Source organism: Anastrepha obliqua, chromosome 3 (assembly GCF_027943255.1).
Source record: "Anastrepha obliqua isolate idAnaObli1 chromosome 3, idAnaObli1_1.0, whole genome shotgun sequence".
NCBI lineage: Eukaryota > Metazoa > Arthropoda > Insecta > Diptera > Tephritidae > Anastrepha > Anastrepha obliqua.
In genome coordinates this window covers 76,163,573-76,187,044 of record NC_072894.1, presented here as the reverse complement: position 1 = coordinate 76,187,044, position 23,472 = coordinate 76,163,573, and the positions used below count along the sequence as shown (strand labels likewise).

The 23,472-nt window shown below is 35.3% G+C and overlaps 5 protein-coding genes across 6 annotated transcripts; 3 read left to right on the top strand and 2 right to left on the bottom strand.

Annotated features, from left to right (window-relative positions):
• Positions 1-378: 378 nt before the first annotated feature.
• LOC129242508 (membrane-associated tyrosine- and threonine-specific cdc2-inhibitory kinase) lies at positions 379-6,861 on the bottom strand. The gene is made up of 6 exons (XM_054879184.1): positions 6,761-6,861; positions 5,934-6,684; positions 1,936-2,134; positions 1,730-1,875; positions 1,267-1,673; positions 379-1,190 (listed from the first exon to the last, which is right to left on the bottom strand). The coding sequence occupies exons 2-6, from the start codon at positions 6,678-6,680 to the stop codon at positions 1,013-1,015; spliced, it is 1,677 nt and encodes a 558-aa protein (XP_054735159.1). The 5' UTR covers positions 6,681-6,684; positions 6,761-6,861; the 3' UTR covers positions 379-1,012.
• Positions 6,862-7,825: 964 nt separating this feature from the next.
• On the top strand, positions 7,826-9,543 carry LOC129241726 (calumenin-B). The gene has a single exon (XM_054878208.1). It carries the CDS (start codon positions 7,984-7,986, stop codon positions 8,983-8,985), a length of 1,002 nt encoding a protein of 333 aa, XP_054734183.1. The 5' UTR covers positions 7,826-7,983; the 3' UTR covers positions 8,986-9,543.
• A 7,003-nt stretch (positions 9,544-16,546) lies between these two features.
• Positions 16,547-18,786, bottom strand: LOC129240352 (ras-related protein Rac1). The gene has a single exon (XM_054876107.1). It carries the CDS (start codon positions 18,504-18,506, stop codon positions 17,928-17,930), a length of 579 nt encoding a protein of 192 aa, XP_054732082.1. The 5' UTR covers positions 18,507-18,786; the 3' UTR covers positions 16,547-17,927.
• A 444-nt stretch (positions 18,787-19,230) lies between these two features.
• On the top strand, positions 19,231-20,403 carry LOC129240351 (vesicle transport protein USE1). 2 transcript variants are annotated; one of them, XM_054876106.1, is made up of 4 exons: positions 19,231-19,483; positions 19,545-19,753; positions 19,810-20,127; positions 20,182-20,403. In XM_054876106.1, the coding sequence occupies exons 1-4, from the start codon at positions 19,341-19,343 to the stop codon at positions 20,223-20,225; spliced, it is 714 nt and encodes a 237-aa protein (XP_054732081.1). In that variant the 5' UTR covers positions 19,231-19,340; the 3' UTR covers positions 20,226-20,403. The 2 variants fall into 2 exon arrangements, with proteins under 2 accessions (XP_054732081.1, XP_054732080.1); XM_054876105.1 differs by having other exon boundaries at positions 19,235-19,483; positions 19,807-20,127.
• A 1,639-nt stretch (positions 20,404-22,042) lies between these two features.
• On the top strand, positions 22,043-23,154 carry LOC129240353 (60S ribosomal protein L18). Its single transcript, XM_054876108.1, has 3 exons — positions 22,043-22,104; positions 22,253-22,339; positions 22,534-23,154. Exons 1-3 carry the CDS (start codon positions 22,102-22,104, stop codon positions 23,008-23,010), a joined length of 567 nt encoding a protein of 188 aa, XP_054732083.1. The 5' UTR covers positions 22,043-22,101; the 3' UTR covers positions 23,011-23,154.
• Positions 23,155-23,472: the final 318 nt, after the last annotated feature.

The following is a 23,472-nucleotide window of genomic DNA, read 5'->3' as shown; positions in this document are numbered from 1 at the left end:
TCCACCGGGAGACCGTCACCACCTTCATGAACTCCCGCCCTGTGAATGCCGTAATCAGAGTCCAACCACCACCTATTGCAGACGAAGAGCTCCAGCTTCCCCGTGAGACTAGTGTAACACTGGCACAACTACGTTCTGGATACTGTAGCAGGTTAAACTCCTACATATCCAGAATTGACCCCGACATACCAAACACATGTCCGGCATGTGAAGGTACCCCGCACGACACTGACCACCTCTTCACATGCCCCCTAAAACCGACTCATCTAACACCCCTCTCCCTCTGGACCCAACCTGTCGAAACAGCATGAAATACAATATTAACATGGCCCTGTTAAAAGCCTTGTTTTTAATCTTAAGTTTTTTTCACTTCTAGTGTATTATGATTTATTTTTTATTTCTTTCAAAATAATTTACGTTATTATTTAGTTTTGATATCTTTTGAAATTCATACAACTTTATTTGGCTAATGAAGTTTTGCACTTGCAAATAAAAATTAACAGACATCTCTTTTCTTGGACTATCTATGCTTTATAAAAATCAACAAAATATGCATTGTGCATTTCGTATATAAAAATTGTATATGTATGTACATATGTACGTATGATTGTATATAGTATATTGTTTTAGCATATCACATATGTATCGCCGAAAATTGCTTACAATCCACAAATTGCTTTAACCACATTTTGGTTTAATATTATGAATAATGATAATATAAAAAACATTTAAAAAACACAAATCTAACCCAATAAACATTCCGTTGAGCATTGGTAGCTATTTGTAAACTCCTTACGTACATTGTTTTCTCTCAATTCCGCTTACAACTAATATTCACTTTTAGGGCATATGTCCGTATTCCTTGAAATACGTATGTAAATATTAGGCGCAATTATATTGAAGTATAATAAATATAATATTTCTTTTCGTATGCAATTATTAGATGGAATAATATTGAAATATATTAATTGAAATGTTAGCTTGTGCCTTATTACTCAGTCTAACGTACTGGTCAATACTCGATCGTTGTAAAAAGCTTCTTCCGGCACTCCTGCAGACTTGATTTATCAAATGCTTGCGAGTTCTGTTCCCAATCCTCTAGGCTTAGAAAACTATTCGGCGGGCTTAATACCGTTGGCGAAGATTGAAAATCATTAAGGTTCTCAATGCCACAAACATTTTCTACCACACTATAAGGAATAAATTAAATATTTCAATTTAATTTTAATCAATAATTAATTTTAACAATTGCAAGTGTATATTTACGTGTATTGAAAACTGGTCTTGGTTAGATCCTTTCGTGAACGAAAACTGTGGTTATGGTGGTTATTGCGATTTACAGGCGTTGAGTTTACTACTTTATTCGCCGCAAAAGTTATAGGTGTACTTTGCTCTAAAAAATGTAGATAATTTTCTCCGGGCAAAAGCTCGATGGGAGTATTTCGCATACCTCCCGCAGTAGGTGTTGATGCAAGTAAATGCATAGAGATCATCGGTGGGCGTTTATCTTTAATTTTTTGTGGCATTGGAGAACCCAAAGGTTTGCGCCCAATGCCTATCGAATCACGATGCAAGTAAACTGTAAGAATTGACGTGACAAACTTAAAAATTATTTGTTTTAAACTGCATAGCTTAGACCATGCAGCTTTACGTGAACGCCGTATCGAATGTTTCTATAAGAGATGTATTGTCAGTATTTGCATAAACACATATTTTATTTTACTTTTACCATTTTTAAAACCAATCCCCATCGATTCCGACGCTCCATCAAGCTCACTAGCTTTTTGTGACTCAAAATGATATCAACTGTGGGCCGTGAGTCAGGATCAGGTGACATCATTTGTCTTATAAGAGTTTCCAAATCTGGTGATATTGCTGTGATATTCAGAAAAATTAATCTGTTAATTATATGAAAATTCTAGATATATTGCTTACTTTTCATAAAATCTTGTGGTAAGACTCCGCTACGTAATTGTTGCCACAATGGTCCATTGTGGGGCAGTTCTAAGTAGCAGGATAACTCAAGTATTGCCACACCTAAACTAAAAATATCCGCTGCTTTAGAGAATCTGCCCTGCAATATTTCCGGTGCCATATAACGAGAATCGCCTTCTGTTGCTTGATGACGATTTGCCTGAAAAGCACAAACAATTTAATTTGAATTTCACAAAAAAATAACTAAAATAAATGTTTTAGATATTAAATTAATATTTATTCCAACGCTTTGGAAAATACTATAAGGCAAATATGTTTGTTGCTGTAGTAATATATATAAATATAAGTAGACTGTTGGAAAATATTAGTTTTAGGCCTGAGGGCGATCTTACAGCTACTAACATTCGGGTCAACCTCGCATATTTCTGTGATTTTATCGACATTATCGACATTTTCTTTAACATTAAAAATGCCTGAACGGAATCGACCAAACCAAAAAAGCACGTAATTAGTGACGTTTCCACGACAGTCGGTTCTACGTTACCGAAACGACCCGACTTTATATCCGGCCAAGGACTGTCACTCCAGCAGCATTCCCCGTATGTAAGTATGGGGAATGTTTATGCTGCTACAACAACAACAACAACAGCGCGTAATTAGTAGTTACTGCATCGGAGCCATTAACTCCATTCACCATTTCAGCGGCCTGGATAGCATTTTCGACTTTATCAGAGAAAAGCTGTGAAATGTACCGAATTTTCTCTTTGTTTACTTCCATTGGACATAAACTTTAAATTGTTTAATCGATACTTTATATGATATGGATCGCTACAGCCATCTACCAAGAAAATAATAAATAATGGATTTATTCTCCAAACTAAATAATAGAAACGAATAGTTTCATGTAATTTTTGAGAATTTATTTTTTTTTTTGAAGACTTTTGAATTTTATTCCACATTTCTTCCCCATTTATAGCGTTTAAATGCCCGATTATCTTTTTAAGTTCTGCCCAAAGATGCATCATTGAGTTTTAGTCAGAAGACTGCGAGGGTCACCCTTAAGCATTCTCTTTTTCTTTTTTAAACAACCCCTTTGCTAATTTTGATGAATGCTTGGGATCGTTTACCTGCATAAACCCCATCTCATGTGCATTTCTGTTTTTGTGCTTTACTGTTTGTTGTTGTTTCGTATATCTGGGATTGTTAGTCGAACATATTATTTTCCGTCAGATCCAAGCAAATTTAATTTTTTTTAATCGGTCCATAGCACATTTTCCCAGTTTCGATGGATGAAGTGTTCTCTTGTAAATTGAAGTTGTGTTGTTGTTGTTGTAGCAGCATAAACATTCCCCATACTTACATACGGGGACTGCTGCTGGAGTGACAGTCCTTGGCCGGATATAAATCCGAGTCGTTTCGGTAACGTAGAACCGACTGTCGTGGAAACGATAAATTGAAGTTGTTTGTTGTTGTTGTTTTTAACAGCATAGTTAAAAGTCTTTTGGCCTTGTTCTGTTCCGTTAACTCAATAACGGTACTCTCCTGGGTAATCACTGTTTCTATTATATTTTCCAACAGTGTATATATAAAAGACAGAATAATTAAAAATTAAAATTTTTTATAAAAATAATTTTTATCTAAAAAAAAGTTTAGCCAAATTGAACCTTTTTATAAACCAATTCGTTAAATAGAAGATAAAATTATCCTTCATTTGAAATACAAAACTATATATTGAAGCTAAAATTTCTTAATTTCTTATTTGAGTCCGGCTGCAGACCTTTGGATTACAGGGGCAGGGAAAATCAGTATATGTATAATTGTATATATGGAATTTCTTACAAAAAATTATAAATCAAGTAAAATGTATTTTAATTTGAGTTGGAATGATACTAATTTCGTTAAAATCAGTTTAGTATAAAAAATACCATTTGAAGTGTATATACTATATATATATAATATAGGTATATGAGGTACTTTGGAGGAATTATATCTGTTGTTGTAGCAGCATTGTATCTCACACGCTCTGCTTCATAAATCAAATCATTCTGGACTAGGAGAAATTATTCATTTCCATTCCAAAATACACTTCACATTGTATTTTTTTATACTAAACTGATTTTAACGAAATTAGTATCATTCCACGTCTAATTAATATATATATATATTATATATATATATATTATATATATTAATATATTATATATTATATATATATAGGGGAGAATGGGGAGTTGTGAGACATTGTTACCTTTCGGCATTATTCATTTGTTTACATTCGATTTTAGGTGTCAACAAGTGTTCTCGATGCGATCCCACTTTTCAGCTAGCATTAGTCATATTTACACGCATTCGACGCGTCTCTCCAGTTACTGTGTTTTGGAATTTCTCGGTAAGTTTTTTTCATCATTTGTTTTGCGATACATTCGATCAGTTGTTGAAGCAAATTGCAAATGTTAATATATACAAATTATTAATTGTCCTATTATCTTTGAATTTACGCATTCACTTGGGCATGAACGTTCGATGTGTTTATGACTACGCGGCCATTTATAAAAAAACGATTTGGGGAGTTGTAAGACAACAAATCGTCCCCTTAGTATTAAAATAGCCTATAAATTTTTTGATGTTTTGAGAAAATGAACTTCAAACTTTTTGTCGAAAGCAGCTCTCACTCAAATCTCGTTATGTCTGTAAATATTTATTATTTTTTGACTGACGTTTTGACCCACTTTGTGGAACTAGAATTTGACAAAATTTTGACCACATATAAAATCAACGATGGAGAATCCAAAAATTCAATAAAAAAATAATAGCCTATGAGCACATAAAAAAAAAAAAATAAATAATTGGCGCGTACACTTCTGTTAGGTGTTTGGCCGAGCTCCTCCTCCTATTTGGGGTGTGCGTCTTGATGTTGTTCCACAAATGGAGGGACCTACAGTTTCAAGCCGACTCCGAACGGCAGATATTTTTATGAGGAGCTTTTTCAGGGCAGAAATACACTCGGAGGTTTGCCATTGCCTGCCGAGGGGTGACCGCTATTAGAAAAATGTTTTTATTAAATTTGCTTTCACCGAGATTCGAACCAACGACCTCTCAGTGAATTCCGAATGGTGATCACGCACCAACCCATTCGGCTACGGCGGCCGCACATAGGCTATTGTTATACTAAAGGGACGAAATGTGGGGAGTTGTGAGACACCCTTTTTTTCGACGTTTTAACGCATCTTTCATAAGTACCTCGCAATATTCATGCATTGTTTGTATATATATCATAAAATTTTTGGTTAAATTTGAGTTTTTATTGTTTTAAGTTAAGCAGAAACAACTCCATTCATTGCAATGTATGCGATCGAGCTGTGCACCCAAAGTGTGCAAATTTACGAACTGGTTATTATACATGTTCTCACTGCGAATCATCAGATTGATGGCATTGCATTTTTTATACACTTTTTTATAGAATTGTCTTTTCTTTTTTATTTTTCATCTTAATAAAGAACTAACAACTAAAATAAGTCATTTTTATTGATTTAAACCATGGTGTCTCACAACTCCCCACATTTTTATATTTTGTATTATATTTTATATTATTATATACAATTTTAATTTTAAGGAAAATTGTAGTTTTGTTAAATAGACCATACCAATAGCTTTCAGTATTCATTGACTAAAGATTCCATCGTTGACATATGCAGAATATTAAAATTTTGAGTAATACGGGTCCAAAAACAAAACCCGTCTCACAACTCCCCATTCTCCCCTACATATGTGCATAATATTTTAAGTGGCATATAATTTGTATTATTGTGAAAATGTAATGCTACTCAAAATTATTCAAAACTAACTGCTCGTTCCGTTGGTTAAATTATAACGAAACAACGCTTGCAAGAAATTTCGTTTACAGTTTTCCATCCAGCCATATAAATTACTCGTATATCTGGTAATATATTGGAAATAACCTTCTTTTTTATCATGGTTTTAAATATTTTCGTACTCACTCTATCTACGTCAATAACCAAACCAAAGTCGGCCAATTTACAACTATCGTCATCGCCTATCAATACATTGTCCAACTTGATGTCTAGATGTATAAGATTTCGGTCATGCAGGCTTTTCAATGCTAGCAACAAGTCCAATAGCATATTCCAAATTTTTTCTTCAGGTATATGCCGATGTCGTACTAAATACCTGTCTAAACTTTCTCGGCATAGCTCCATTTGCATATACAAACGATTTTTTTGCTCCCATGCGCGGTAGAATTGCACAAAATTAGCATGACCAGAGAATTCCTCATAACGCCGCACTTCCTCTAGTCGCTCTTGACGATAATGCTCGCTTCGATATAATTCCTTTGACATTTTTATCGCATACATTCGTCCATCTTCTTTGGAACGCACTTTAAACACTTCGCCAAACGAACCCTCACCTATTTTCGCAAGGCGAGTAAAGCATTGTTCGAAGTATGTTTCATTCATTGAGCGATCATAGGAACTGCTTAATGAATTGGCGTCCAACTCAGGTAACGCGTTGCCATTGCCATCGGATTCACCCCGGAAAGAAATTGCATGTGCAGTTGTTGACATAGAAGCGGAAGAATGGCTACGATTCGCTAATCTTAGTTTTGGAGGTCGAAGTCGGTATTCTTGTAACCTTTGGCTCGGCTTTTGCGAGTGTTGAAATTCGACTTGTGCTCGAATATCCGGCACTGGTAGACGGGGCATTGGAAGCTCAGATTCGGTTGCCATATTACTGTAACATAAAAGTAAAAGAAAAATTTTATTATACTTGGAGCTAATGTGACTATCTGAAAACAAATTGCTTTCACCTTAAATAATAAAGTTTCTTAGTAAACTGCGAATAATCTTAAAGAAAAGTAGATTTTTCACTCGACGTACCGCAACAAAAAACAAAAACGCCGTTTTCAAAATTGACAGAACCGCCGCGTATACAAAAAGTTTTCTAAAACGCAGCTCTGCGCGACATCCAAATCAGAGCTGCCATTTCAAAGTTTTTCATTTTTAGAGTGTTTCATTGGTTTATTTAGCTCAACAAAAATCGTTTAGTCAACATTTATGTTTTACGCCTTGGTTTAGGGATTGAGAAATCTCACGGACTGCGAATAGTGTAAATTGTTAAAAATGAGGTCGAATAGCAATGACAATGCCACCACACCCAACTGAATATCGTAGCTGGAGTTGGTTCAATGAAGATTGTTATTTTTCCCAAAGTGCAAAAGCAAAGTAAATCTATGGTATTTCAATTGGTATTTCAAATGGATGATTTGAGTATTATTTTTAATGATATTATATTTAAATAATATTAATCCTGCAGATTTTCTAAAAAAAACTCACCTTGTGTAACTTTTTTCGGATCTCGGAACGTTAAATTATTTATTCATTCAACCTCTTTACCACTAGCTATAATTTTAATTTTGTTTGTAACCCCTTTAGTGTTAACCGTTTTATCTACAATTTAATTATGTAAAATATTCTTAAGGTCAATCATTGTAAAAACAACCCATGATTTTATGTTTGGCTTTAATAAATAAATTAATAAAAGTATATCATTAAAAAAATGTACTTTAATTATCTTTCCAATGATGTACTTTAGTTACCATTTTAATGATTAATTGATTTTGTTGACGGTCAAGAAGTATTTGATACATAGCGTTTTTTAAAATGTGTAAAATTGAAAATATCGAAATTTTTAATTAGCGCTTAAAATGATTAATACCTTTTAACCAGTAAAAAATTTCTTTCGACCGTCTTCTTTAATTGCACCATATTTTGGAGCGAACTGTGAACATTTTAAATTTCATAAACAAAACGAGAGTCCCGAGAGGGAAAATTATTTAAATAAAAACAACACTGCATGAAAAGTACACGTATCCCTTGTCCCAATTGATTGGAAATAAAACCAATTTAAAACATCTTGATCTATTCTCTTAACATTTTTTAATGAATGAAGTTTAATTTGCGCTAGGAACGAATATTTAAATTTAGTTGTGTAACCACTTGCATTTTCATTCAAAGAAAATATTAAATCGATATGTCGGCGTTTCGCGTATCGTTGTTGCTGCTTGTCTTGATAAGCGCGTTCTTCCTGTCGGACGCTATTCCGAAACCGGATGATGACCAAGTGGATGCTAGTGACCACCACAGCCCGTTGGATCACGATTCAGATGGTGAGAAGCATTTCGAAGGTGGTCATCACAACAAACAGTATGATCATGAGGCGTTCTTGGGGGAAGATGAAGCTAAATCATTTGATCAGCTGCCACCGGAAGAGAGTAAACGCCGTTTGGGCCTTATTGTCGCTCGCATCGATGAGGATAAGGATGGTTTCGTAACACTTTCGGAGCTTAAAAGATGGATCGAATACACGCAGCGTCGTTACATTGATGAGGATGTCGGCCGTATGTGGAAAATGCACAATCCTGATGGTAACAAAACCATTAGTTGGGAGGCGTATCGTGATAACGTTTATGGATTTCTGGATACAATGGACAAGGAAGAAATTGAAAACGATGAACACAATATGTCTTTCAAGCGTTTACAAAAGCGAGACCGCCGTCGATGGGGTGTTGCCGACCAAGATTTAGATGATCATCTAACACGTGAGGAATTTACTGCATTTTTGCATCCAGAAGATCACCCTACTATGAAAGACATAGTTCTAACTGAAACAATAGAAGACATTGATAGCAATGGGGACGGTAAAATTACAGTAGATGAATATATTGCCGACATGTACCGAAACTCGGAACCAAGTGACGAAGAGCCCGAATGGGTTAAAAGTGAACGGGAAGGATTCAGCAAATTTCGAGATTTAAATGGGGATGGATATCTTGACCGTGAAGAGGTACGTGCCTGGGTTGTGCCAAAAGATTTTGATCACGCCGAAAGTGAAGCAAAACATTTGGTATTCGAAGCAGATAATGACGGCGATGAGAAATTGACGAAAGATGAAATATTAGAAAAGTATGACGTATTCGTTGGCTCCCAAGCGACAGATTTTGGAGAAGCGCTAGCGCGTCACGACGAATTTTAGATTAAATAATTAACAAAATGTAAATGCCACAAAGAACAGAATTATTACTTCGCATAAACTCAGATATATATACATGCATACATATGTATTTAAAATCTCTGTCTCGAATTGAAAGAATCAATAATTGAATAAATATATTACATATTACGTAGCACTAAATTAGAAATTAAGTTAATACCCTTTTGTGTTAACACTTGCCATTTGTAATTCTTAATCATCTTAACATTATGTAAAAATTAGGAATGTACCGTGTAATAGCCAGCTGGACCGCTTGTACTATATATTACTTATCTGTGCCAAAAATGTTCATTAGATGTACAATATTTTCTACTTATCCTTTTGTATTTAATATAATTTACATATCTAACATACGCCCATGCATCTGTGTTCTCAATAATAGCAGCGCAACATATTGTAATATTGCTTATTATTGTGATATGTGCGTACATACAAAACATGTGGTGCTTATTGTAACATCAGCCACAAGCGCAATCCACAAAGTTTTTAAAAATCTTGTATATAGTGCACTTGTAATAAATGCCAACAATACTCAATATAGTCACTTGGTTTCTTTTTCGAATACATTTAAAGACTTTCGCTGTGTATACTCTGCTATTGTGTACAGCATAGGTCAGCAACATTTTTGTGCGAGGCTTCCTATTTGAGGGGCGATAATATTTTTATTCTTACAAATACAAGTGTCTGAAATATGACCACGCAAACAGTTCCAGAATGATCAACTAGTCGTCGTGATGGTTTAACGCCATTGAGATAAGCAAAAGTGTCTCAAATTATTTAGCATATTTGTATGTTTTTATGTATGTATGTATATACGGACATACGTAATTGCATGTACATGGTACATATGTGTATGTATATATGCATATTATTATATTTGTAAATGTATGTAAATATATAATATAAATACATAGTCAGACCGATTAATCGTCATCGGGTAGTACCGGCCTAAAAATCAGTATTAGCCGTTTTTGCGAACAGTATTTGAATATTATACCTTTTTGGAACGTCAAAAAGACATACATACATACATGTATGTATTAGCATCTAAAATAATTCAATTAGTTTACCCAATCATCTGACTTAAACTCATTGGAGAATTCGTTCGGAATATTAAAACTATGGTTTCCAGTCAACCATTCCGAAACCAGATAGACACGTTCTCTGCATACGTCAGAGGTTATAAAAAATAAAGGATCCTTTATAAAATATGGATTTGGTGCATTTGTTGTGCACACTTACTAACGGAGTGTGGAGAACTTTTTTTGCTTTTTTTAGTAATATTCATTAAGGATTAATAAATAAAATTAATTCAAATTACATATGCATTTAATATAAAATCGTTATATTTTGTTAAAACTGTCTCTCGACGAAAATATAACAACAATTTTGATTCAACTAAATATATTGCTTTTGTTTTACACAGCGCTGTATATACATAAGCATTCATTCATTCGGGCACAAAATGATTTTTCATACATATATGCAGACATACATACTGGTATATGCTTGTAGATACTCACGTACATTGGCATAAATTTTAGTTTCCATTTTTGTTTACTTATCACTACGTAAATTTTATTTTTAGATTACTAATGGTGTTTTCATCTCTACGAAAAATTGTTACCTCTGCCTTCGCTGAGTGTGGAATTTTTAGAATCGAACACGAAAAAATAAAGGGCAATGAAAAGGAAACATTTTTTGGACGAAACACAATCGTCACAACTTTAACATACCCTCAAACAAATACGGTGCTATCGGTATAAGAAGCGAAGACCCTGAAACTAGTGTATACCACAGTATACAGTACACAGTATATACAGTATACCGACGATAAAGAGAAAAAACATGGACAAAGCTCCAGACCTGCCAAAATATTGCTATTAGGACCGCGACAGGATGTCTCCTGATGTCCCCAATTCAACACCTGCATGACGAGGCTCACATGCTTCCTGTAAAGGAGCATAACAAAATGCTCGGCAAGCAGTTTCTGCTAGGGTATCACCGTAGGCCTCACCCATGCAGACACCTGTTCGAGCCCGAGCCACCCCCCAGGCACATCAGGAGACACTTCCTCAACTACGTGGACGAGATCCAGGACAAAACAGACAGACCACTCCAGGATCAGACAGCGTTCAGACAGACCATAAACGACATTCATCGGGAGACCCTTACCACCTTCTTAAGCTCCCGACCCCAGAATGCCGTTATCGGAGTCCAACCACCACCTATTGCAGACGAAGAGCTTCAGCTTCCCCGAGAGTCCCGCGTAACCTTGGCACAATTACGTTCTGGATACTGTAGCAAGTTAAACTCCTACCTGTCCAGAATCGACCCCGACATACTAAACATATGTCCAGCATGTGAAGGCACCCCGCACGACACTAACCACCTTTTCACATGCCCCATCAAACGCACTCATCTAACACCTCTCTCCTCTGGACCCAACCCGTCGAAACAGTTAGTTTCCTGGGCCTACCGTTAGATGAGCTAGACGAAGACGACCGGTGATTACACTACACTGACAGGGCGAAGATACTGTTACAACAACAACAACAACAACAGAAAAAACATGACGCCATCCACTGTACTGTTACTTTCTTCTCGTAGAACTTAATAGAATCGACTGTTTCGATTTTTCGGAATGATCTTATTTTTTAATCTTATTTTTTTGTCTGCAACTAAAACTTTATTCTATGAATTCCCTCAAAAAGTTTGTAAATTACAAAATTTTGTTAAAAATTATCTACATATAACTAGTTAATATATTTACTGACGGCTCGAAAATGATGGGCGGAGTAGGTGCAGGGATTTATTGCGCAGAGCGAGACATCAAGCGGCCAATTAAGCTCCCTGACCACAGACAAGCGGCAATAAAAGCAATAAACTCATATGAAATTTCATCTAAAAACGTTCTTGCCACAGCGTAATCATAATCCTTTCCTCCGGACTAATGCATTCGCGCATGTTAGTATTTTGTTTTTGAATAGCAATACAAGCTCCTTAAAAGCATTTTTAGACATCCTATGAAACGTTTGAAATTTGTGAACATCCTCTTGTAACTCCCACGTGCAATGTTGCATGGTGTGCATGCAACTCTATCGTCAAAGTCCGAGCTGCCAATATAACGAGCGATTAAAAGGAGTTTATTTTATTATATAATTTTTTCATCGAGGAAATATATAAGAAAAAACATATAGAAAGATATAGAGAGATATAAAAGAAATATATGTATGTATATTCAAGCCAAATTTATAATTTATGACATCGATAGAGCAACAATAATATTTACAAGTATCGATTTTTGCAATTTAAGGATTTGAAAAAGTAAGCACACAAACAAGGCAACAAAGAACCTAGGCACTTGACATTCAAACCACCAAATTGTAAGACAAAAAAAGCGAATTAGCAGCTATATCAAAGTCACCTTGTATAGATTCACCTTGTACATATTATGTGGCAACACAAATTGTTCCACTGTGGCAGATCATGATGTCGTATGAATAAGGCGACCAACTTTTAGAAATATCATTGCTGGACATAACACAAACTAGGAACAGGAGTTTAATACCGGTATCAAAAAGTACATAGCTGCTATCTATCAAACAACGGCAAAACAAATTTCAAACTGATTGATAGTTTAGTTTGGATTTGGCTATTCGAGTAAGACGTGTTTCGTGATTTTCGCTAAGAAGAAAAAGGAGCTCTTTTTGTTTTTGGGAAAAAATGCGAAGAGACAAAAGCAAAGTTGGACGCTGTCTATAGAAACTATGTGAATTACGTTAGGAATTGGTGCCGTACCCTCCGTATTCACCCGACTTTTTCTGATTCCCTAACATGGAAAAATGGCTCGCGGAAACAAAATTTAGTTCAAACGAGGAAGACATTGCCGAGACAGAGGTATATTTTGGAGAGTTCGACAAATCCTATTTTTTTGAGAGGTTAAAAAAATAGTCGGAACGTTGGGAAAAGTGTATTTTTCTAAAAGAGGACTATTTTGAAAAATAAATAAAACAATTTTGAAAAAATGGGGTCTTCATTTCTAACATAAGTACTCATTGAACTCCCCTCGTATGTACATATTTCTATGTAAATAGAAAGTTTTTAGTTGCGTTCGATAACAAAATTAGCCCCCGCCATCAATCCAAGAGTGTAAGCGAAAACTTTCTACCACAGACAAGGAAAAACAAAATAAAACTAGAAGACATATCAGCTGAATTTGTTTAAGCATTTTAGAGTTGTCCAAAAAAATTTACTTTCGAAAAAAAATGGCCCGATGATGCCGCCAGACCAAAAACCGCACCATATAGTGACTCGTTGTGGATGGATTTGCTTCTCCACAATAACGTGTGGATTTTCTGAGCCCCAAATCCGACAATTTTGCTTATTGACGTAGCCACCGATGTGAAAATCAGAAAAGAAGAAGAAGACTCAACAGTTTAGAAATAGGTTTTCAATATTTCCCAATTTTGCTCAAGCGTATAGCGTCCTATTTCGTAAATGTCAAACCTTTAAGTAAATTATAAACACATTTGACATGTCATTTGTGTTACCATTCTAAAAAAAAAGATGGTTCAAAAAGCGAACGCTATATGGCCCACCCTGTATTATCGACCGCAGCTACTATCAAATGCTGGCAGGAATGAAAATCTATATATATAAATGTGAAAATCTGTCCCTATATTCGCTTAAAACTCGCGAACGGGCTCACCTATCCAAACCAAATTTTTAGGCTTTGTTTGGACTATTCAGTAGATGGTTTGTGTTTTAAAATTTTAAGAATCGGATACCAGGGTCTCGAGAAATAGGCCAAAACGTGAACCCGGGTAACCCTAGGATGTGTTTGTACAATATGGGTAGCAAATGGAAGCTGTTGATGATTCTATAGTATAGAGTATTTTTGATGCCGCTCCGTAACTAGGGTCTCGAGATATCGCCCAAAATGTGGACCCCGATAACTTAAGGATGTGTTCGCACAATATGGGTAGCAAATGGGAGCTGTTGATGATTTCTATAGTATAGAGTATTTTTCATACCGTTCCGTGACTAGGGTCTCGAGATATAATCCAAAACGTGGAACCGGGTAACCCTAGGATGTGTTTGTACAATATGGGTAGCAAATGGAAGCTGTTGATGATTCTATAGTATAGAGTATTTTTGATGCCGCTCCGTAACTAGGGTCTCGAGATATCGCCCAAAATGTGGACCCCGATAACTTAAGGATGTGTTCGCACAATATGGGTAGCAAATGGGAGCTGTTGATGATTTCTATAGTATAGAGTATTTTTCATACCGTTCCGTGACTAGGGTCTCGAGATATAACCCAAAACGTGGAACCGGGTAACTCTAGGATGTGTTTGTACAATATGGGTAGCAAATGGAAGCTGCTGATGATTCTATAGTATAGAGTATTTTTGATGCCGCTCCGTGACTAGGGTCTCGAGATATCGCCCAAAATGTGGACCCCGATAACTTAAGGATGTGTTCGCACAATATGGGTAGCAAATGGGAGCTGTTGATGATTTCTATAGTATAGAGTATTTTTCATACCGTTCCGTGACTAGGGTCTCGAGATATAATCCAAAACGTGGAACCGGGTAACCCTAGGATGTGTTTGTACAATATGGGTAGCAAATGGAAGCTGTTGATGATTCTATAGTATAGAGTATTTTTGATGCCGCTCCGTAACTAGGGTCTCGAGATATCGCCCAAAATGTGGACCCCGATAACTTAAGGATGTGTTCGCACAATATGGGTAGCAAATGGGAGCTGTTGATGATTTCTATAGTATAGAGTATTTTTCATACCGTTCCGTGACTAGGGTCTCGAGATATAACCCAAAACGTGGAACCGGGTAACTCTAGGATGTGTTTGTACAATATGGGTAGCAAATGGAAGCTGCTGATGATTCTATAGTATAGAGTATTTTTGATGCCGCTCCGTGACTAGGGTCTCGAGATATAGACCAAAACGTGGACCTGGATAACCCTAGGATGTGTTTGAACCGGTACCTTACCTGTATATAGGTGACCACCACAATCAAATTTTAAAAAAGTACAGAAAAGGCTATTGTGACATCTTTAGAAAGTATGTTGAATGAAAAAAATCAACTAATTCAACTGTTTAAACATTTTACGAGTTCTATAAAGAAAACTTAATATGAAAAATTTCTTGCGATATAAAACAAACATTTTATGTATGGTGGTGCGAAGCCCACTGGGTGATGCTAGTCTTTGTATAAATAAATAAAATAAATATATTCAATTTCGCCAGGAAAATATCAAATTTCGACGAAGAAGTATTTTTTTTAATTTTTATTCGATATTTATTTTCTTATTCGATAACATTAATTAATAAAATGCATCGGCACACAAATTCTTAACCGCTAAATATGATTGTTTTTAATATAAATCAAGTAGGCATATGTTCCCGCGATTACGTCCTAGATACTGTTGCAGGTTAAGCTCCCATTTATCTGGAATCGACCCCAACATACTCAACATATTTACGGAACATAAAGGTACCTGGCGGCCGCCGTGGCCGAATGGGTTAGTGCGTGACTACCATTCGGAATTCAGAGAGAGAACGTCGGTTCGAATCTCAGTGAAAGATCAAAAATTAAGAAAAAGTTTTTTCTAATAGCGGTCACCCCTCGGCAGGCAATGTCAAACCTCCGAGTGTATTTCTGCCATGGAAAAGCTCCTCATACAAAATATCTGCCGTTTGGAGTCGGCTTGAAACTGTAGGTCCCTCCATTTGTGGAACAACATCAAGATGCACACCACAAATAGGAGGAGGAAATCGGCCAAACACCCAAAAAGGGTGTACGCGCCAATTATATATATATATATATACATATATATATAAAAGTACCCCGACTGACACTAACCATCTCTTCGTATACTCGCTTTGACTCACTCACTAACCAGCCACACCCTTCCCTTTCTTTGGTGCCATCCGTTTCCTGAGCCACCAGTTAGAAGAGATTGATGGCTACTGTTAGTTTCACTGCTTTAAGCAGCGATCTGCAAACTGCTACAACAACGTCCCCGCCGACAGTCGGTTCTACCTTGCCAGAAGGGGCCAGATTTATATCCAGTCAAGGACAGCCACTTCAGCAGATTTATATCCGATAAAGGGCGTTACTCCGCACATAACACCTATCATATATGTATATATGATGTTTACAAATGATTTTTATGTGGAGCTTTTTCAAGGCAGATATACACTTAGAGGTTTGACATTGCTTGCCGATGAACGACCGTTATTTAAAAAACGTTTTTCGATCATTTCGTGCCTCGTGCCCGGGGCATCGAAACCGTGCACTTCCGTAGCCATACGGCTACAGCGGCCAAGCTCCAACAAATCCAGCAGTGATTTGTAACTTAATTACGCTAAGTAAGAATTTGTATCTACTGTGGCAGCTACTTTTGCAGCTCTCCCACATTGTTTTAGGTAATCTGTTAAATATATGTATATGTATGTAAGTACATACGTATATAAAATGCATGCGTCCACAAAACACTAAATGAAATATAACTCATTGTTTTTTCTCATAGACATACACTGTTATTTTTTATTAATTCCATTAATCTGTAATGAAATTAACATCAAGTAATCCTTTTATAGTAGAAGTAAAAATTATATTTGCATGAAGGTTGCTTTTTTATTTACGTATGATTCGTACTTAATTTTATATATTTCCATACATGCACTTTTTTACATTTACATGTTTTACAAATTATTTAAGCGCTTAAAAAATCGTAAAATTTCAAGGATATTTAATCACCTGTGATTTTAAGATCTCGTATCAGCATCTACATATATATTTTTGGTTTTAATACATCTACAGTACATTATAGAGACAATTTGCAAACATTTAATTGGCTTTGAGTATGCGTGAGTTTTATTAAGTTTTATATAATATTTATTGAATCGTAGTTAATTTTTGGTTAGATGCCTTTATATTATACTATATGAACTGCTCTAATACATTTTCTCGTGTAATTCAATTATCGATTTTTTCGTAAATCATCTTCCACTTATGCATTTCTTTTTATAATTTTTTTTTTTTCATTTTTTCATTATTTGATTCTCAGTTTCTTTATTTCATATTTCATTAAATAACGCTCGTTTTATTATTTGATTTAATAATGTGTCATCGTTTATAGCCATTATTTTTACTTTTAAATAGACATCAAAACTTTTAGTTTCAAATTAATGCACAATGGAACATTTACAAAAAACGAAGTTTAAAAAGTTTATTTATTAAACAATAAAAGTTTTATATAATACTAATCGCCCACGAAAATAGCAGAGAAGAATAATTCTATTTGCAAAAAATTTTGAGTGAGTGCCTAATTCAAAACTGGTGTCTTGGTACATTGACTGCGCTCACCTAGCTAATGTATACACTGTTTTGAAAAATATAGTCTGCGTTTACCTTTGGTTATTCAACCCGCTTTAATATAGGGCAAAATATACATACATATATCAAATTAATGCAATTAGTCATTCGCGCTGATAATGTAACATTGCGAAAGTATATGGAGCAAAGATGGCATCTGCTTCAATTATTCTACAAATAACTTCATTCTTACTCTAGAATCTAGATTAGTGAAGAATTTTATATACGATAATGACGACGAAATTTAACATCCACCACTTGATGGTATTTTGCACCTATTAAATAGTTCTTTAATAGTTGATTATGAACAAGATTGACCATTCACAAACCGCAGCAACATCGAGGGCTTGGTATACAAAGTTAATTTCTATTATTTTTGGTTAGTTTTGATATCTCTCTTTGTTTTCGATTTTGTTTACAAGCGATGGGCGTTTTCTCGTTTTTAACTTCAATTGTTTTGCCTTCCACTCGGATTGTTACGTCTATTGGACGACGCACGGCTGCGATTAGCGGCAAATTAGAGTAACGTACATTTACGTTTCGATTTGGGTTGTAGTACTGGACAAAGAACGGAGCGAATGGCCTCATCGAATACTGTCTTAAGACCTTTTTGTGTAAGTGCTGAGCACTCCAAGTATTTAACAGCACCAATTTCTTTAGCCATAGACAATCCCTGAGGGTAAGTAATTGGTGCTAATTTTTTGTCACGTAGTTTTTCAATGGTATTTTTATCGTCACGCAAGTCCAATTTTGTTCCTACTAGTATGATGGGCGTGTTTGGGCAATGATGACGCACTTCCGGATACCACTTAGCGCGTACATTTTCAAATGACGCTGGATTGACCAGCGAAAAGCAGATAAGGAAAACATCCGTTTGCGGGTATGATAACGGGCGTAATCGATCGTAATCTTCCTGTCCGGCTGTATCCCATAGACCGAGGTTAATAGGTTTCGCATCAACCATAACATTTGCTGAGTAATTATCGAACACAGTGGGGATGTACTCGCCAGGAAAGGCATTCGTTGTGTAGCTAATAAGCAAGCAGGTCTTACCAACCGCGCCATCACCTACCACGACGCACTTAATGGCTTGCATATTAGTAGTGGCGGCGAACTAAAAATTCTTCCACTCGTAATCGAGATATATATATATATATATATTGAACGTGATAAACAACTAATAATGTTTAGTTAAATGCTATTATATGTGCGAATTAAATTCTCCCTTTATCAAAAACTATTGTTTTCTGTAAAGTTATTTCTTTGTGGTGTGATTGTGCGTTTTGTTCACTTTTCCGCAGATTTTCCTGCAATTGTGATTTTAATGTAGTGAAATACGCGTTGAGAAATGCAACCAATCTGACCTAAGGTGTGTTCAGTGTGACAAGCAGTAGTAATTGTTAATTGCCAACTTCAATAGTAATGCCAAGACTATAGATACAAAATGCATGGTTTTAATTTAATAAAATAAAATTATATACAATTTATTTATGTAACTAAATATTATCTAATAAATTAAATTTACTTAGTTTTTCAAATTGTGTAAATTTATTGTTTAATATGTTTACCACTGTTGAAAAAATAGCTTAAGGCAAGGCGGATTAAACAGTACAGCAAAACAGCAAGAACAATGTAGTTTGTTTTTCTTTTGGTCTATATAATTTCGGTACATATAAACAATGATCAAGAGTTCAGAATAACTTAAACAAAATTTGACAATTTAAAGACCAAAAAATAGAAAAATTCAAAATTGCAACCCAACAACTGTTACCTGTTTAATGTCCCTTGGCTTAAAATAGATTCTGCAGTAAATTGAAGTGGTGTGAAACCCTGCTAAAACCAGCTGTCAATTGTTTAGCAGAGAATGATATGACTTATATTTAATTTTCCTATTTATTATTTATACGTGTTTTTTTTTTTTGCGAAAGCTATGGCTACTAAACTAAACGTAAATATCAGAACTCTTCTATCTAATTGTGAAGAGTTGGCAAAGGATGAAGCAAACTACTGGAGGCTTAAAAAATTTATAAAATCCTTAGACACTATGATAGAAGAGCTTAAGGATCACGACGAGTAAGTACCATAAACAAAACTTTAAGCCTGGTAGAAAAATATTTTCTTGTTTTATTTGCAGCATTGGCAGTAATCTGAAAATTCCAGATTATACAAAGCGGCTAAATGCGCTCAAAATCCTTACCAACTACTTTGACAGCCCACCGCCGGTAAAGAGCTTGCGCTCAAAACTACGACCAGCACATGAAACAGGTGACGATGCGCTTAAAGAAATGCAACAACTTCAAAGCTCCAAGCACTACGCAGATTTACGGAAAGAGTTACTAAATGGTAATTCTATTTTTAATATTTAAATAATATTATACATACTGGTTTACGTATAGAAGATCAACTGCGCCGACGAAGACCGGATGAAAGTGCAACTAATGCAAGTGGCATGAATGAAGCAGTTAAATATTATAATGAAGCTCAAGAAAAAATTACCGAACATATGCTCTCGCTTACGCGGAATTTGAAGGAGCAGACAGAGACTGCAAATCGCATCATTAAAAAGGATACCGAAATTGTATCAAAATCTACAAGTATGGCTGATCGCAATATTAATTCACTAAATAAAGAAACGGAAAAGTTAGCTGAGCACTCTCGGAATGCATGGAAGTGTTGGATGTGGCTTATGTTTGCATTTGTGATTACTGTATTCATTGGTAAGTTAAAGTAAGTCTAATTATTCACTAATTTTTAATATTTATAAATTGCAGGCATGGTTTTATTCATGAAAGTTATGAAAAAGAAAAAAGTGTGAGCTGTTCAGTACTCCTGGACTAATTTCCATCATTTATGTGCATTTGAAAAGTGCGTCTATAATTAGGAATAATTTTTAAATAAACCTAGATAATAGAGTTGAAATTAAAAATTACTTCAATTAGTTTATGGCTATTCAAATTTTAAAAATAACTGAAAATACTGTTAAAATATCGAAAGCTCTTGTTTAAGTTTTGAGTTTTTGCTTAAAGATATATGTATTAACCATGTTTGCACGGCACGTAGTACTCTCTAATTCGTAATTCATTTCCCAATAACTCTTCGAAATCCATAATTCGCCATATGCCATTACCTCACTTATAAGTAATTAATAGTAATACGTTCACATATAAGTAGATTATCAGCCTTTTCGAACTAACTCCCAATCCGTAATTAAAAAGCGATATTACCCATACAATATATCTCTCCCGAAATCTGAGATTATAAAATAATCCTTATTACCATACTTTTTTACATACAACCCTGTGCGTGTGTCCATAGACGGTTTGGCTTGCTATTATATAAATATAATTGGCGCGTACACCCTTTTTGGGTGTTTGGCCGAGTTCCTCCTCCTAATTGTGGTGTGCGCCTTGATGTTGTCAATTTTGCAGGTAATCTGCCATATGTGAACGGGTAGATTAATTTTGTGGAGTTATTACTAATTACTGCATATGTGAGCATACTTTAAGTCTCAATTACTTTTCGAGTTTTTATCGGAAATTTAACTAAATCAGCGGTCAAATCTAACGGAAGGGTAAACCAAAACAAAGAAATGTAGCGAGCAAAAATTTAACAATAACCAAAAAAGGTTATTGTAATAATAATGGAGTAAAAAAATTAATTGTTTAAGACAATTTTTATTACGTGGAGTAACACCTTAATAATGATGAAATAAGTCAAATTGTCTTCGGAGGAACTAAGTTGTGCATTTTTGTTTTCACCTCTATCTCCTCCATTTCTAATAGTATATGTTTTTTATGGCAGCCTCTTTTATCAACGCACTTGCACCGGCTTTGTCATAAGCAGTTATTTTTTCATATTGCTGGAAAATGGAAAGCATAAATCCACCTTGAAATTTTCACTACATAATAAAGTACCGTAATTCACAGCCAAGTCGATTTGAGTACTTTAGCTGGCGCCTTACCAAAGCAATTACTGTATATTTCGCGATTTCGACCAGTCTGACGTAAGCTCCCTTCCCAATACAAAACAAACAAAATTAGGAGAAAATAAACATGTTTGTAAAAATTACGTGAATGGCTTGGTAATATTGGAATTTGTAAGTTGTAAACTAAACGAACTAATGAAAACGAAGGGCCAAAGAACAAATTAATAATATAAAGCCTCCGAATGCTGTGTTCGCCTAGTTCGCCGAATGCTGTTTATGCCTAGTAGTAGTGCCAAGGCGAATTTAAGCTTTTATTTTAGTATCTCATTCGCTTGGTATTGCTTATATCTCTAAGTGAACTACTGTCCCCTCTCCAATTTTGCATTGCTGTGTACGATACACCACATCACATTCATTTATATCACTCTGCAGCAGAGAACGTTAAATATACATTAACGTTCTCTGGCCTGTGGTCCGAAAATACCTAATGACTGCCAAACATGCAAAATGGTAGCTCATTGCTTCACAAACATTTCCGATATATGGTATGACATTTAGTAACATGAATTGCCAAGTTCATTCGCTTTGCTATCTTGAATGGCAATTTCATCGAAATTTGCCATTGAAAACCATCAAAAATGTAATACAAGAGTCGATAACTATATTAGCGCTCACTAAACAAAGCAATTGAAATGTCAAATTGGCAACTGTCAATCGTACAGCAGTAGTACCAATCGCACATCTCTTTCTTTTTCCGGTCACCAAAATGGTAAGACCTCAAAAAGTTTATTCTTCAAATAATTTACTTAAAAACATCGATGTTTATATACATTTTTCTTAATATATCGGGTCTTCAAAAGTTGTGGATATCAATGGTGAATAAAATCTAAAGTAACTTTTTTTCTCCACTATTTCAGGGTATTGATATTAGCCACAAGTACGATCGCAAAGTTCGTAGAACTGAGCCCAAATCGCAAGATGTTTACTTGCGCCTTCTTGTCAAGGTAGGTATTTTACATTGGATAAGCAGGGTGAATAATATTCCGTAGCATTCTCATATATGTTTATGCCACTCGAACAAGAAACAACCTCTGTTTTCGTTTGATTTTGAGCAATAATGCATACGAATACTAAACTGCATCCTATGTACAGTTTACATATTTTGATCTATATTATATTAATCACCTCTTTTTTTTAGTTGTACCGCTTTCTGCAGCGTCGTACCAACAAAAAGTTCAACCGCATCGTATTGAAACGTCTGTTTATGAGCAAAATTAACCGCCCGCCAATGTCTTTGCAGCGTGTCAGTCGTTTCTTCAAGAAAGCTGGTCAACCAGAAGCTACCGTTGTTGTTGTTGGTACTATTACCAATGACATCCGTCTTCTGAAAGTGCCTAAGATGACCATTTGCGCTTTGCATGTAACGCAGACAGCTCGCGAACGTATCATTAAGGCTGGAGGTCAAGTGTTGACATTCGATCAATTGGCACTTAAATCGCCTACTGGTAAGAACACATTGTTACTGCAAGGAAAACGTACTGCACGCACAGCCTGTAAGCACTTTGGAAAGGCTCCTGGTGTTCCACATTCGCATACCCGACCATATGTGCGATCAAAGGGTCGTAAATTTGAGCGGGCTCGTGGTCGTCGGTCAAGCTGCGGTTACAAAAAGTAAACAATCAAGATTTGTGCGTTTATGCGTTAGTTATATATTAGACTGTGCGACCGTGCGATTCATATTATATAGTGCATGTCACCCGGGCTATATCAACAATACAAATAAAAGATGAATTACTTTTAATGTTTTCCAAGACAAAAAGTTGGTATTTTTTATTGAAAAATTACTTTGTTTAGAGCTGGGAGAGTTCTAAAATGGAGTTTATACATTTTGAATATGGGGAAATAGGAAAAAAATATTTCGATTCTGGGTTCGGTTTTATAGTTTTGCAACAACTACCATCATTTAATACACTTACCGAGTTGTGAATAGTCTTTGTGCCAAAATTTTGTTATTTACTCTAGTAAGTTCAGAATTAAAATATTAGGAAGCCGACATCAGGAAGGAGTAAGGGCCAGTATTCCAGTGCTATTTTAATTATCCTTTCAAGTTAAAGTAAGTTTAAATGTTCAAATATAT